Source organism: Chlorocebus sabaeus, chromosome 23 (genome assembly GCF_047675955.1).
Source record: "Chlorocebus sabaeus isolate Y175 chromosome 23, mChlSab1.0.hap1, whole genome shotgun sequence".
NCBI lineage: Eukaryota > Metazoa > Chordata > Mammalia > Primates > Cercopithecidae > Chlorocebus > Chlorocebus sabaeus.
Window position 1 is genome coordinate 44,126,725 of NC_132926.1, and position 15,200 is coordinate 44,141,924.

Below are 15,200 nucleotides of genomic sequence, written 5' to 3' on the forward strand. Positions count from 1 at the left end.
TTAGCAGGCATTTCTGGATGTTTTGCAAGTAATTATCCACTAAAAGATTTGTTGTGGGAATATGGTTTTCCTTACCTTCAGTTTTTAATGTTCCTCCTGGAGGTGTATGTTACTAATAACACTTCTTTGAAAACCACACTGATTGATATTACTCTTCTGCTTACCTGAAGTTTCTTGGTCAGAGTCCTGCAGTGTAGTTTACTGAGCTTATTAAAAGATTTGTTAATAGATGACTAGAATTCACAGAGGATAATAATACCATTAGAATTCACAGAGGATGATGAGATTAAGTATTAAACACGTTACCAAACAAGTTCCCCTCTCTCTCCCTAGTCTAATTGCTGGTCTTTTAGCATTATGCAAAGAAGAGAGAGGAGACTAGTTCTCTTGTTATCTCAGTTAAACTTAACAGCTGTACAGGTATTATTCTTTTCTTTTTTTTTTTTTTTTTTTTTTTTGAGACAGGGTCTCACTTTGTTGCCCAGGCTGGAGTGCAGTGGTGCAAACACAGGCCATTGCAGCCTCCACCTCCTGGCAGAAGTGATCCTCCCACCTCAACCTTCCAAGTAGCTGGGACTACAGGCAATACTATACCTGGCTAATATCTAAATTTTTTTTTGTAGAGATGGGGTCTCACTATATTGCCCAGGCTGGTCTCAAACTCCTGGGCTCAAGTGATCCTCCCACCTTGGCCTTTCAAATTGCTGGGATTATAGCCATGAGCCAATGCACCTGGCTGTACAGGTAGTTTCTTATTTTATATAAAGAAACCTAGGCTCAGAGACATGGAAGTTGTTCACCATCATGTATCTACAAAATGATGGAGTTAGTATTTGAATCTAAACCTTTCTGGGTCTGTTCTTTTTGCTCTTTTCCAACATATGCTATTGCTTCTCTGAATTAGGGAACTCAGACAACCACTATGTTGTATACAAAAAAGGAAGAAAGTACTTAAGTATAATAGCAAGCTTAAATCATATCTTTGATTCTTTGATCTTTTGAAAATACTTCCATGTTTAGTTCTGAGTATGTGAAGAAATGAGTAAGGAATGGGATGGGGTAGGGTGTCTGCACATAATTGAGGAAAATGGATTATTTGAATGGTGTAGTCCTTGAAGATGTGTCCTGTCACATATCCTCCTTTGCAATTTGTTTATTTATTTATCTTCAGCAGAAAGATTCTTCTCCAGTTTTCCATCATCATCTGTAACCTTTGCAAGGTATTGCCTTTAGGTTACAAATACATTTTTCAGACAGAAGAATAACTTTCAATATAGGTAATGTCTTAAGAGGACTTTACTGCTACTTCTATTAATAGTCTCTTCTGACAGTTAAAGATGTTGTGGGAAATTGAAGTAATTGTTTTTATCTTGTAGATTAACTGCTGAAGTACTGATCGAGTTCTGCATTTCTTCAATGAGGAACTACAGGCTGATCTTCTGCCATAATCTCAAACAGCCATAAATGACAAAAGAATGCTTGCTCAGTGAGGGTAGCTGGTGCAGAAGCCATTTTTTAAACTTAGGTATTTAAGTCCTGAAAGGTAAGTTTTCAAAATGGTAACTATCTCCTGCTCTATAAATCCATAGAGGTTTTGGAACTTGCCCCTGTGGCTGCTATTTGATTTAACTTGAGGTTTTATAGTTCTTAGCTGGCACCAGATACGTCGAAGAATGGATATTGCTTGTCTGAGACTATGTAAATGTATGGTATTTTGCTATCTTAAGTTAATTTTTTCCTTTCTTTTAAGTTGACTGCATTGTTTCCTAGTCATGTTGTGACATTCTTGATCCAGTGGGTATACACTTGATCCAGTGGACCTTATTTTTGTAAACTTATGAATTTTAGTAGACTTATCTTTGTGATTTGCTATCTTTCTCTTGCAGTGTGAAAGAAATTGTTTTTCTGGGGTTATGGAAAAAAAGACCAGCTGGTGTCATGTTGTTCATTATCAACCTTTGAGTTTTTCTTTCTTTTACAAATACTCTTTTCCTACATAAAGTAATGAATGTGTAATGTGTTTATTTTAGAAAATAAATTTTTCTTGGGATTACTTGTTCTCTTATGTGTCAGATACTGGAAATGGCCATCTGAGACATTGTTTTCTCCCACTTCTTTACTGATCACAATTCCTACAAAATTAGGACAAATAACTGTTTCTTCTGAACTAGATGGTTCTGAAACTTTTTATTATGGATAATTATGAAATAACACTATTAAGGCCAGGCGCGACGATGTGTGCCTATAATCCCAGTGCTTTGGGAGGCTGAGGTGGGCAGATCACCTAAGGTCAGGAGTTCAAGACCGGCCCGGCCAACATGGTGAAACTCGTCTCTACTAAAAATGCAAAATTAGCCGGGCGTGGTGGCGCGCACCTGTAATCCCAGCTACATGGGAGGCTGAGGCAGGAGAATCGCCTGAACCCAGGAGGTGGAGGTTGCAGTGAGCTGAGATTGCACCATTGCATTCCAACCTGGGCAAAAAGAGTGAAACTCCATGTCAAAAAATGAAATAACAGTGTTGATAAGAGGACACCTCTTATTGAAAGTTGATGTTGAGAAATGAAAAATTTCTTTTTTACAAAAATGTATTACAGGCTGGGCGCCTATAATCCCAGCACTTTGGGAGGCTGAGACGGGCAGATCACGAGGTCGGGAGATGGAGATCATCCTGGCTAACACGGTGAAACCCTGTCTCTACTACAAATACAAAAAAATTAGCCAGGTGTGGTTGCAGATGCCTGTAGTCCCAGTTACTCTGGAGGCTGAGGCAGGAGAATGGCATGAACCCAGGAGGTGGAGCTTGCAGTGAGTCGAGATCAGGCCACTGCACTCCAGCCTGGGCAATAGAGCGAGACTCCACTCCATCTCAAAAAAAAAATATATATATATATAATAGCTGCTCTATCATGTAGAAATAAGAACTCATTAATCTTGTTCTTATTAGCCCATCATTTATAAAAAGTGGTTATTAGATCATCACTTTCTAAAAAGGCTTCTCTCCCGTTTGGACTTATGAATTGAGGGGTTAGATGAGCTTTATATGGCACAGTCCAGAATGGGTTTGGATTTACCTGTGTCATTAATAAGCTTGTTTAGTAAAGGTTTTCTTGGAGCCAAATTTGGTCCTTAATTTGTCTTTGGGACATTAATGCTTCTTGCTGTATCTTTGATGATTAACTTTGCTGTTTGATAAGTATGCAAGCACTAAAGGGAGCATTCAGCACTAACTCTTCGTAATAGGGAATATGTTTAGATAATTGTACTGAACTTCGTCTGTAGAACACACTATGGGCCTGCTAACTGGAACATATTTAAATAGATGAGAACACATTCAGGTGTAAAGCATTTTTCTTTAATGTATCTAGTCATATTGCCACCTGTTAATCATTATAGTCTTTTTTTTTTTTGTCTTTCATTTGGCAGAAAAGACAGCTTTGATTTCTGGCTGCAAAAAAGATATGAGGAAGAGCTCCTCCCCTTCCTTGAGTAACTGCAACTCCGTTCTTGCTAACAAAATATTTGGAATTCCACTTGATGAGCTGCAGCAGGGAGGACATCCAGACAATGAGGTTCCATTCATAGTCCGCCACGTTGTGGACTATATTGAGGAACATGGTATACATTTCCTTACTTTGAGGGCTAGCTTTTGTTTTAATAAACACAACTTACCCCTTTTTGACCTTGGATTTTTAATTTTTTTTTTTTTGTATGAAAAGTCCAAAACAGGAAAAACTAGAAATTCTTTTTAATATTTTAGTGTGATTTTTACTTAAATTCGTATACTTAGAAATGACAGTTGCCCAGCCTAGAACAAGTTTTAGTGGGGGTGATAGGAATATTTTTAATGGATATAAGGGGTGGGATAAAATGGAATATCCCTTAGAACAGAGATAATGTGTTTCTAGGTGTATAATTTGAAGGTTTTTAGTCAAGTCATGGGAGCCAAGAAAGGCTTTCCAAAAGTATGAGTATTTTAAGTTAATAGGAGAATGAATATATATGGTCAAGCAGTTGACTTTGCAGCTTACTGAATAATTGCCTTGAACTAATGTAGGAGGTCTGGAGCAACAAGGACTTTTTCAAGTCAATGGAAATGCTGAGACCGTGGAGTGGCTCCGGCAGAGATACGACAGCGGAGAAGAGGTGGATTTGGTTAAGGAAGCAGATGTTCCCTCAGCTATTAGCCTTCTTAGATTTTTTCTTCAAGAACTTCCTGAACCTGTTATCCCTGGCAGTTTACATATTCACTTGATGCAGCTTTCTCAAGGTAACATAATTTGATACTTATCAATCAGTCATTTGTTGTTAATTTCCTAGTCTTTACCTTTTAGAAATCTTGACATGTAAGCAGTAAGTATAGTATTTTAGAGTTTAATTTGTTATTTTCTCTTTTGCTTTTTGGGGCTGTATGATCTTGTCAAAGGAAAGGCAACTTCCTGGATCCCTCTAGTACTATTTACTTTTTGTTATTGGTCTTATTAGCGTAAGATACCAGGTGAAGAAGAGGAAAGGGAGGAGACAAGAACAAGGAGTAGGAGGGGTCATCAAAAAGAAGAGAAATTTATGTAAGGTAATGTGTGTGGTGGCACAATGTCCAATAGTAGCCAAAGGTGTTGCTTAGTGGAGATATTACCACTATTAGGGTTTCTTAATCCCTGGTTTGATAGAATTTCCTAGCAAAAGCAAGAAGATAACTTTGATTCTAGTCTTGGAATATACCTAAAACTTGTTCTTGGACGCTTACCTAAAGGAAATGAATATCAAATTGAACATCAAACTCTAAGCCAAAGAAACAAAAAAAGATTTATCTTTGTTAGGTTTTTTTTTGGTGGTGACTAAAAAGTAGTGCTTAGCTAGAGTGGAATAGGAACAGGAAAAATAGGGGTAGAGGCAGCAGAAAGGTCAAAGAACCAAGAAGTGAGGAAATGCTTCTGTTCCTAGAGCCAAATGGTATTCATATATATGTAATGGAGGGACATGCTTCATTATATAGGAAAATGTATAAAGTTGGCATATAACATTATATATTTCTTGAATTTTATACCTTTTCAGGCTTTTTTGGTATTATGGAGTTCATTTATTTTTTGAATCGGGGCTTCTAAAGAAATTCAGTTATGCTAAGAAATTATAACTACTTCCTTTGTGCCTATCTCTATCACAGCTGGGCATTCTATAATATGTGTGTATATATCCTTAAGTATTATGTTGTCAGAGAAAGTGTATTTTCTTTTGAAGATGTTTATCTGTCTTTTTCTTAAATTTTAAACTGTGAGCCTAAGTTAGGTGTCTTTGATTTATGTATAAAGGTCAATGCAAAGATGTTCTGTGACCCTCTTACACATGTTTTCTGTACAGCTAAATCATAAGGCTCACTTTGAACTTGCTATATTCAGGAATGGGTAACCTGATTCAGTTCTGTTCTTTTACTGTATAATCTGGATCAAAAAACAGGTTTTAAAGCGAAATGTTATTAGTAAGGCTCCCCTTTTTTCAATTAATCACTTTAATTTTTCTCCTCCCAAAATTACGGTTTTTTGTTTTGAGTTTTTGAATTCATTTTATTATTACAGGAATGTTTTCAAATGTTTATGTTGAGATACCTAATAAGCATTTTGCATTTATTAAATATGAACTGAAACCAGTATGATAAAGGTTTTTTGAGCCTTTTTAAATAACTCTAGAGCCATTCTCTTTATAGTGATAGGTTTCCATGTTCCCTCTGTTAGCTGAATTGCAGACATGTATTTAAAGTTGTAAGATTCAGATAATCTTTCAGTCCTGAATGAAAATTTATAAATTAATAATTGCAGTGAGATTTAATGGAAGCAAAGTCATTGACTCATGGGTAGTATCTATCAGAAGCTATTTATTTTTCACTAGGATCGTCATTTCAATTGGTTTTCATTTATTTGTTTTTTGTTTTGTTTTTGTTTTGTTTTGTTTTTTTAAATGTTCTTGCTCTGTCGGCCAGGCTGGAGTGCAGTGGTGTGATCCTAGCTCACTACAGCCTTGATCTCCAGGGCTCAAGTGATCCTCCTGCCTCAGCCTCCTGAGTAGCTGGGACTACAGGGGCGCACCACCTTGCCTGGCTGATGTTTTAAAATTTTTAATTTTTTTGGAGAGACAAGATCTTGCTGTGTTGCCCAGGCAGGTCTTGAATTCCTGAGCTCAAGTGATCCTCTTGTCTCAGTTTCCCAAAGCACTGGGATTATAGGAGTGAGCCGTTGTACCTGGCCTGGTTTTCATTTAAAATTATGACAGCATCATGTACTGTTGGGACAACTAAGTTCCTCTTCAAAGACTCAACTTTCTGATCATAAATTGTAAACCAATCGTACCCCTTCTTTTCTTTCAAAAATCGCGCATTTACCCTATTTGAAAAAGTATCAGTCTTAGCCCAGGCCTGGTTTTCATTTAAAATTATGATAGCACCATGTACCATGTTGACATTCATGGAATTACAATACACATCTCGTTAATTATTCTTATGCTAACATTCACTTGTGAAGGAATTTAAGACATGCAAAAATACTTATGGTCCATAAGTGCTTTCATGTTTAATATGAGAAATTCACTGTTTTCTTCTATTTTCCACTTACACATACATAATCATTGGCATGTATATGTATATGTGCACATATACTCACATATACACCCATTTAATAGCTATTCTGCTAGGTGTGGTAGTATTTGAGGTGATATTTGCATTTATGTTGTAATATCTTTTCATTCATTCATTTAGTTATTCTTTTGGGAAGATGTCTAGATCTCTGAACAAAGGTTCCTCTCTTCGTTTACTGTAGATAATTTTGTTTGTTTCTTTTATTTTTTGAGACAGAGTCTTGCTCTGTCACCTAGGCTGGAGTGCAGTGGGACCATCTTGGCTTACTGCAACCTCTGCAGTGCACTGCAGCCTCTGCAGGTTTAAGTGATTCTCGTGCTTCAGCCTCCTGAGTAGCTGGGACTACAGGTGTATGCTACCATACCCAGCTAATTTTTGTATTTTTAGTAGAGATGGGGTTTCACCATGTTGGTCAGGCTGATCTCGAACTCCTGACCTCAAGTGATCCACCCACCTTGGCCTCCCAGAGTGCTGGAATTACAGGCATGAGCCATGGCAACCAGCTGTAGATAAATGATATGATAATATTTTAATGTTCACAAATACATGACAGTTACTGCTTTTAAGACCATGAAAGAAGCACTGTTGCAGTTGCATTTCAGCTTTTGTTTTTAAAAAGTGGTTTCATTTCTCTGTGGTAGCAGGACAGTGCATTCACTGGTGTGGTTAAACCTTTCATTTAGACTAGGGTTTCACAGCCTTGGTACTGTTAATTTTGGGCTTGATAATTTTTTGTGATGGGGGTTGTGTACTGTAGGATGTTTAGCTTTACCATAGGCACTGTCTTCCCCAAAGTCATGACAGCTGTTCATTTGTCAGATGTTGACAACTTCTGGTTTAGACCATAATGGTTAGTTCAACTGCTTATCCGTTGTGTTTTGGTAGAAAACATAGCTAGCAGTTTTGTGGATTAGTTAGAACATTTCCAGAAAATATTACAGTACTTGAAGGAATTGTTAGGGGAAACTTCTCTGATAACATACATTATTTTCCCTGGATATGATTTAACTAGAAAGTAGACTCCAAAGGAAAGAAATTTAAGCAAGTATGTATATATTTAATGTATTTTGAAGTGCTTCTGTGCCTTATTTGAAGACTTCAGAAACAGGCCAGTATAGGTATAAATGTGTAGAAGAAATGTACCCAACAAAACTTTGGATAATGTTGATAGTATTTCAAATAAAAACAGTATTGCCCACAAGCTTACCACACCATCAAGTCAAATGGTGTAGTATGTTCAACATCTTTTTTCAGTTATTGTGTATTCATTCAGTGAATTCAACTAATGTGTATTGAACATCTGCTATATGCTAGGCATTGCTCTAGACCAGCAGTCCTCAACCTTTCTGACACCAGGGACCGGTTTTGTGGAAGACAGTTTTTCCACTGATGGGGAGGAGGAATGGTTTTGGGATGAAGCTGTTCTAACTCAGATCATTAGGCATTAGATTCTCATAAAGAATGTACAATCTGGATCCCTTGCATGCACAGTTCACAGTAGCGTTCTTGCTCCTATGAGAACCTAATGCTGCTGCTGATCTGACTCGCTGCTCACCTCCTGCTGTATGGCCCAGTTCCTAACAGGCCACAGACTGGTCTGCAGCCCCGGCTGTGGACCTTTGCTCCAGATACTGAGAATTCAGCACTGAAAAAAACTAGGTGAAAATCTCTGCCCTCATGGCTGGGTGTGGTGACTCACACCTGTAATTCCAACACTTTGGGAGGCTGAGGTGGGAGGATCACTTGAGCCTAGGAGTTCTAGACCAGTCTGGAACACATAGGGAGACCCTGTCGCTACGAAAACTTCAATAAATAGCCAGCTGTAGTGGCATTTGCTTGTGGTTCTAGCTACCTAGGAAGTAGATGTGGGAGGATCGCTTGGGCCTGGGAGGTTGAGGCTGTGGTGAGCCTCAGTGAGCATGCCTCTGCACTCCACCCTGGAGCGACAGCCTGTCTCAAAGAAAAAACAATCTCTGCCCTCACAGAACTAAAATGCTATAGGGGATAAAGGGAGGATGGATAAATAGATGATAAAAATAAACATATGGATAGGTATGCTAGACATTAAGTGCCACAGAGCTGGAGATAACGTTAGGTAGAATTTGTCAGTGTTGGTGTCTTCATTATATTGATAATGCTTGCAATTTTGGTACATGATTTTCTAAAATAATCCTTTTCTGTTGAATGCTTAGGTTGTTAAAATTTCTCATCAGTTATAGGTACAGTGATTTAAACATTAATCCAGGGACTATTCCATCTGATTTTAAAATTGAAGTACTGGTACTTTTGAATGGACAGCTGGTAATATTACAAAGTATAGAAGAGTTGTTATTGGTTGCATTTTAAATTTTAAGTAAAACTCATGTGACTATAGCCTTTCCTGATAAACTTAAAAATTTTGTTTTCTTTTTTTTTTTTTTAAATTTTTGAGACAGTGTCTCACTCTGTCACCCAGGCTGAAGTGCAGTGGCACAATCTCAGCTCACTGCAACCAGTGCCTCCTAGGCTCAAGCCATCATCTCACCTCAGCCTCCTGAGTAGCTGGGACCATATGTGTATGCCAGTACACTCGGCTAATTTTTGTATTTTTGGTAGAACAGGGTTTTGCCATGTTGCCCAGGCTGGTCTCAAATGCCTGAGCTCAGGTGATGTGCCTGCCTCAGCAAAGTGCTGGGATTACAGGCGTGAGCCACCGTACCAGGCCAAAAAAATTTTTTTTTAATCAACATAGTACTGGAGTCCTATTTCCTGGTAAACTTTTTAGACTAGTATTATTTTGCAGAGATGGCTAATATCATGACCATAACCTTTTACCAAAAGTTTTTCAGTAAAATAATTTTAAGAACCTGCAGAAAAATACAAAATGAAACATAATTGAATTGGTTTTTACTCATGAAGCAATAAATCACTTTATTTTGGGAGAACCTCTGAGCACTTTTTTCTCCCAAATGGGATCCTCACCGATCAATGGAATTAATACAGATCTAGTTTCTGCTAGTGAAAACTCATTGACACGATAAATACAAGGCCTAACTTGTGTGATAAAGTTTACTTGATAAGCAGAAACCAGCATACATTTAGAGGAGAAAAACAGACGAGAAATGAAAGACCTTTTAATTTAGTTCTACTGATATTGCTGAAGTTAATTGTTTATTTGGGAAGCCAGGAGAAGAAAATCACACTGTTACTTTGTTCTTTCCTTGTTTTTCCTTTCCAAGCTAAAAGGTATCGCTGATACTGTTAACCCCTCAAATTGCATCTCTGCTTTGCTCACTAGTAGTTTGTATTGTCTGGCATGGCCAGTGCATTTTGACTTTTTATAGTTGGCACTAGTGTGGAAACACAGGTACGGTCATGCTGGAGACAGTAGGATGAGAATTTTAAAAAAAATCAAAACAAAAAAACAAAAGTAGAGAATTGGGGCCAATGAGTAATAGATGAGGAAAACATCCTCCAGCAATTAAGGGGTTGAGTTCCTTTTTTCCAGTTCCCCTTCTCCGCCTCTTCTCTGTTTCATAAGTGAAATGGAAAGCCCTAAGGCATTTGGCCCCAGTAGAGGAAGTGAAGAGGTTTTGAATTGTTGTAGTAAAAAGGTGATGTGGGTAGAATAATGTGAACCTGGCAAAATACCAGAGCTTTGCTTTTTCCTTTATTTAAAAAAACCCTATCATTATTGTTTTATAGATTATAATAATGAAGATGAATTTGGAAGAAAGTTGAGGTTCCTCTTGCAACAGCTTCCACCTGTTAATTACAGTTTGTTAAAGTTTCTGTGTAGATTTTTAGCCAATGTAGCATCACATCATGAAGAAATTTGGTCTGCAAATTCTTTGGCTGCTGTCTTTGGTCCAGATGTCTTCCAGTAAGTTGTTTCAAAAATTTTTAATTTTTAAAAATTAGATACGTGAAATGGAATCATTATATTGTCTCCCAAGGATTGTAGGTTGCTTGATGAACAATTATTTTTTATAGTAGATATAATTAATTCTTACAACATTTTTGTGAACAGGCTACAAATTAGGTAGATTTTACAGATGGGAGAATGGAAGCACAGAATGGTGACATAAATTGCCTGTGTTCATAAAGTGTCTCATTGGTTGTCTTCTACCTTTACCAGTGATTGATTTAAGAACTCTCAATTTGGACTTTTATTCTTAGCATTTACACAGATGTGGAAGATATGAAAGAGCAAGAAATAGTGAGCAGGATAATGGCTGGACTTCTGGAAAACTACTATGAGTTTTTTGAGAATGAAGAGGAAGATTTTTCATCTAATGATTTGAGTTCAATTACTGAACAGGTGAGAATATTCTATTTGGAGGAATAATTTCTTTCTTTTTTTTTGTTTTAGAATAATATGCTCTTAAAGACTTGCCATAGACATAAGTGGAATTTAAGTACTGACTTGGAAGTAATTATCTTGATTATTACATGTAATCAGTAGGTGGCACATTCATGATTGTTTTTTTTCCCTGAACAACATCCTGTCCTCCATAATTCGATTAATAAGGAAAAGGCATTAAAATCAGAGTATACAGTAGAGATTTTTTGTTTTTGTTTTTTTCTAACTATTGTTTATTTTGTAAGGATAATGCTGTGTTTTGGTTTTTTGCAGAGAAACTGCTAGCATAGAGGAATATAGGCAAGGGGTGAGAAATTTAAAGTAGAGGGAAAGATTAGGTACACATTTTTAAAAATTTGAAGTTTTTCTTCAGTAATATAGCAAATCAACACAATAGTATAATTATCATTAATGGAAAGCCTCTGGATATTAATAGTTTAAGTGGCAGGTAATTTTTAAATTCTAGTGACTCTAGAATATTAAAATCTCTTTCTGAGGTTACCTTATAATCTTTTACAAAATTGTTTTATTTTTTATAGAGACAGGGTCTTGTTATGTTGCCCAGGCTGGTCTTGAACTCCTGGCCTCATGCAAGCCTCCTGCCTTGGCCTCTGAAAGCGTTGGGATTATAGGCATGTGCCACTACGTCCAGCCACTTATAATCTTGATGGTTGAGACTATACAAGGCTCATACTTAACTTTCTCCTTTATGAAATGGGAATATTGAAGCTGAATAATTAACAGTTTATTGTAAAGCCATGTTAGTCCTGTCTTCTCAGGTTTAAAATTTGTGATTTAGGTTTGTGTAGAAGTTTTTCTTCTGCACTTACGTGAAGTGGTTTGCCGTCAAACTTTTATTAACGTTAAAACCTATGAAGTCACCTGTATTTTGAGTGTTAGTTGGGGCTGATACTTCTTTTTTTAATGGATAATAATTCACCTGTTTCTTAAAAATGGTAGAATATATGGTAAAATGTCTTGCTGTCATCCATACTCACCTTTTACTTCTTTCTTTCCTCCCCTTGGTTTTTTGTTTTTCCGGTTTTTAAAAGCAAATACAAGTAAATATTTTCTCACAGTTTTTTTCTACAAGAAAGTAGGATACTATCCACACTGTTCTGCCCCTTGTTTTGAAGATCTTATTAGAATATAGAGAGCACGTTTTTTTTTTTTTACACCTGTGTAGTTTCCTATTGTGTGGGTAGAACCTTAAAATTTATTTGATTTATAGTATCAGTCCCCACTTAGAAAGGGGGTGGTACATTCTGGTTTTCTCAGAATAATCTTGGTATCTGTCTGCTTCTGGTGTAATATTTAGAAGCTTCCCTGTCACTCTTAGATGTATTCAGGTTTGCATGGTTGCTTCCCTTCATTTGCTGTGAGATTACAAAGCATCATCTTTTGAGAGGTCGTCGATCATAACAGGTTTTCATTGGTTCTGACAGTTCTTGTATATCATTATGTGGATTCAGAGTTTTATTTTCCGGGCAGCCTAACTTTAAAAGAGTTTTTATGCTTTTGTGAACTTTTATGACTAATACTTTTTAATATTTGGAGTTTATACTTCAGCTTTTCATGTTTCCTTTATGTAAGGGGTTTTTTTTTTTTTTTTTTTTTTTTTTTGAGATGGAGTCTCACTGTCACCCAGGCTGGAGTGCAGTGGTGTGATCTAGGCTCACTGCAACTTCCACCTCCCAGGTTCAAGCGATTCTCCTGCCTCAGCCTCCTGAGTAGCTGGGATTACAGGCACCTGCTGCCATGCCTGGCTAATTTTTGTATTTTTAGTAGAGACAGGATTTCACCATGTTCGCCAGGCTGGTCTTGAACTCCTGACTGATCTCAGGTGATCCACCCACCTTGGCCTCTCAAAGTGCTGGGATTACAGGCGTGAGCCACTGTGCCTGGCCATGTAAGCATTTTTATCTTTGGCTTTTCCTCCCTCTCTCCCTTCTTCCCTCTTTCCCTTTCTCTCCTTTTTTCTCATTCTCTTTCTTCCTATCCAAATATCAGGAACTTTAAAGGAACAGTAATAGATGCCAGATTAGAGCTTGCAGTGTGTAGACTGAGGATGAAACCTGTGTCTGTGTGTATATGTAATAAATTAAGGGGTAGAATTTGTAGCCTGAATTAGTGATGCATGAAACTCTTGGCACATTTTTTGAGGGGTTCCAGTTATCATACACTGTTCTTGACTTAAAAACTTGGTTTAAGGAACTGATAGATCTCTAAATTATTCTTGCTTGAAGCAAAATGACAAGAGGAGGATAAGTAGATAGGTATGCCTTAAACCTTTAATGTCTTTTGATGCTCAAAAGAAATCTACCTCTTGGGGAGTTCTGCATGCCACCTTTATTTCCTTCCTTCCTTCCGTCCTTCCATCCTGTCCTGAGACGGAGTCTTGCTCTGGTTGCCCAGGCTGGAGTGCAGTGGTACAATCTTGGCTTACTGCAGCCTCCACTTCCTGAGTTGAAGCGATTCTTGTGCTTCGCCTCCTAAGTAGCTGGGACTACAGTCACTCTGCCATGCCTGACTAATGTGTGTGTGCGTGTGCGTGTATTTTTGGTAGACACTGGGTTTTATCGTTTTGGCCAGGCTGATCTCGAACTCCTGACATCAAATGATCTGCCTGCCTTGGCCTCCCAGAGTGCTGAGATTATAGGCATGAGCCACTGCACCTGGCCTATTTTGTTTATATTTCAGTTCAGTGATTTTCAAAAATGTAAGTAATGGCAGATAAAAATGAAATAATATACATAATGTTTTTGTCATTTATTTTTTACATTTTTAAGATGATTTGACTTCTAAGAACTGGTAATGTCAACTTAATATTTATATCTTGACTTCTCTAAAGTCTGCAGGATATGCCTTGATTATGTTTTATATTTTGCTATAATTCAATATTTCTTTTCTTCCATGGTTTTCTGATGTATGCTGAAATGTCTCTATCTCACATGTATTGCATCAGTAGTTTTGTATTTTTTTTTGCACTAGAAAAATTGACTTAAAATACATTGTGCCTTACGTTAAATAGAATGGTGAGGCACCATAAGGTAGTGTTGAATTCTGCATGTTTGCCCATGGATAGAAAAAAGGACATTAGGCCAGGTGCAGTAGCTCACACCTGTAGTCCCAGCACTTTGGGAGGCTGAGATGGGTAGATCGCTTGAGGCCAGGAATTTCAGATCAGCCTGATGAACAGGGCAAACCCCCATCTCTACTAAAAATACAAAAATTATCCGGCTGTGGTGGCACACACCTGTAGTCCTATCTACTGTGGACCCTGAGGCACAGGAATCGCCTGAACCCAGGAGGCAGAGGTTGCAGTGAGTCGAGATCATGCCACTGCACTTCAGCCTTGGTGACAGAGTGAGACCTTGTCTCCAAAAAAAAAAAAAGAAAAAAAGAGGAAAAGGATATTAGTATAATTAAGCTTAATAAATGGAGTAGTGCAGTGGGTCCTGAGAGACATGCTGTAGATTTAATTATCTTGTCCCATGTTGCTAATTATTTTCTTACCAATTTTTTTTTAATCAATTCTGTCTCAGAATCTGTTTTCTTATCAATTTTTATTATGTTTCTGGAATGTGATTTACAAGTAACAAAATTACAGATTTATGAGGTTTTTTTGTAAGTGGATTTGATAACTTTAGTTTGATTTGTGAGGCAGAATTGATAAGGTATTTAAGCAGACATAAATATCCTCAAACTCAGCACAACTTGATTGTGTTCTTAAATATTTTCAGTTTCTTGTCTATATATTTAAAGATGTGGGTAGACCTGGCCCGTCTTGGCAGTGCTTTGATTTTTCTCCTGATTTTAATATTTGAAGGAAGCAAAGTTTATCCAGCACTTAATTCTTTTATAGTTTCATTCCATTAATGCAAATATTTGACTATTAGAATCTTTTCCAGGTAGTAATATGAGAGAGATAGGTGGCTGGAGATGATGAACAGGGAGTGCTTGAAGGATGATGCAGAGTCAAATGGATTTCGTATGGATCCTTAAATGAATGAGAATCCAGTAGAATGGTTTGAAGATGGAGGTGATAATGATGTTTCTTTATACATTTGAGAAGACAGGTAGCAGCGTTCTCCACAAACTGGAGTCTGGAGAGCAGGCATTTCACGAGGCCCTAGAGAAGGGAATTATAGCAGTCAAAGAAAGAAGACATGTAAGTATGGATGAGGTTTTCCATAAGTGGAGTTGAGGCTGCTGCATACATAGAGCAAGTTCA

The 15,200-nt window shown here is 37.4% G+C and overlaps 1 protein-coding gene across 8 annotated transcripts in view; it reads left to right on the forward strand.

Moving 5' to 3' along the window:
* The window catches only part of FAM13B (family with sequence similarity 13 member B), a 107,808-nt gene that overhangs the window by 31,712 nt on the left and 60,896 nt on the right, over nt 1-15,200 (forward strand). For 5 of the 8 annotated variants that reach the window (XM_038009688.2, XM_008014593.3, XM_038009708.2 and 2 more), the window contains 6 exons: nt 1,377-1,543; nt 3,426-3,617; nt 4,057-4,269; nt 10,309-10,486; nt 10,783-10,924; nt 15,042-15,137. In XM_038009688.2, coding sequence (XP_037865616.1) covers nt 3,461-3,617; nt 4,057-4,269; nt 10,309-10,486; nt 10,783-10,924; nt 15,042-15,137 — 786 coding nt within the window. In that variant the 5' untranslated portion in view covers nt 1,377-1,543; nt 3,426-3,460. The remainder of the gene's footprint in view (nt 1-1,376; nt 1,544-3,425; nt 3,618-4,056; nt 4,270-10,308; nt 10,487-10,782; nt 10,925-15,041; nt 15,138-15,200) is intronic. The other 3 variants (XM_038009698.2, XM_008014597.3, XM_073010671.1) reach the window with 1 other exon arrangement.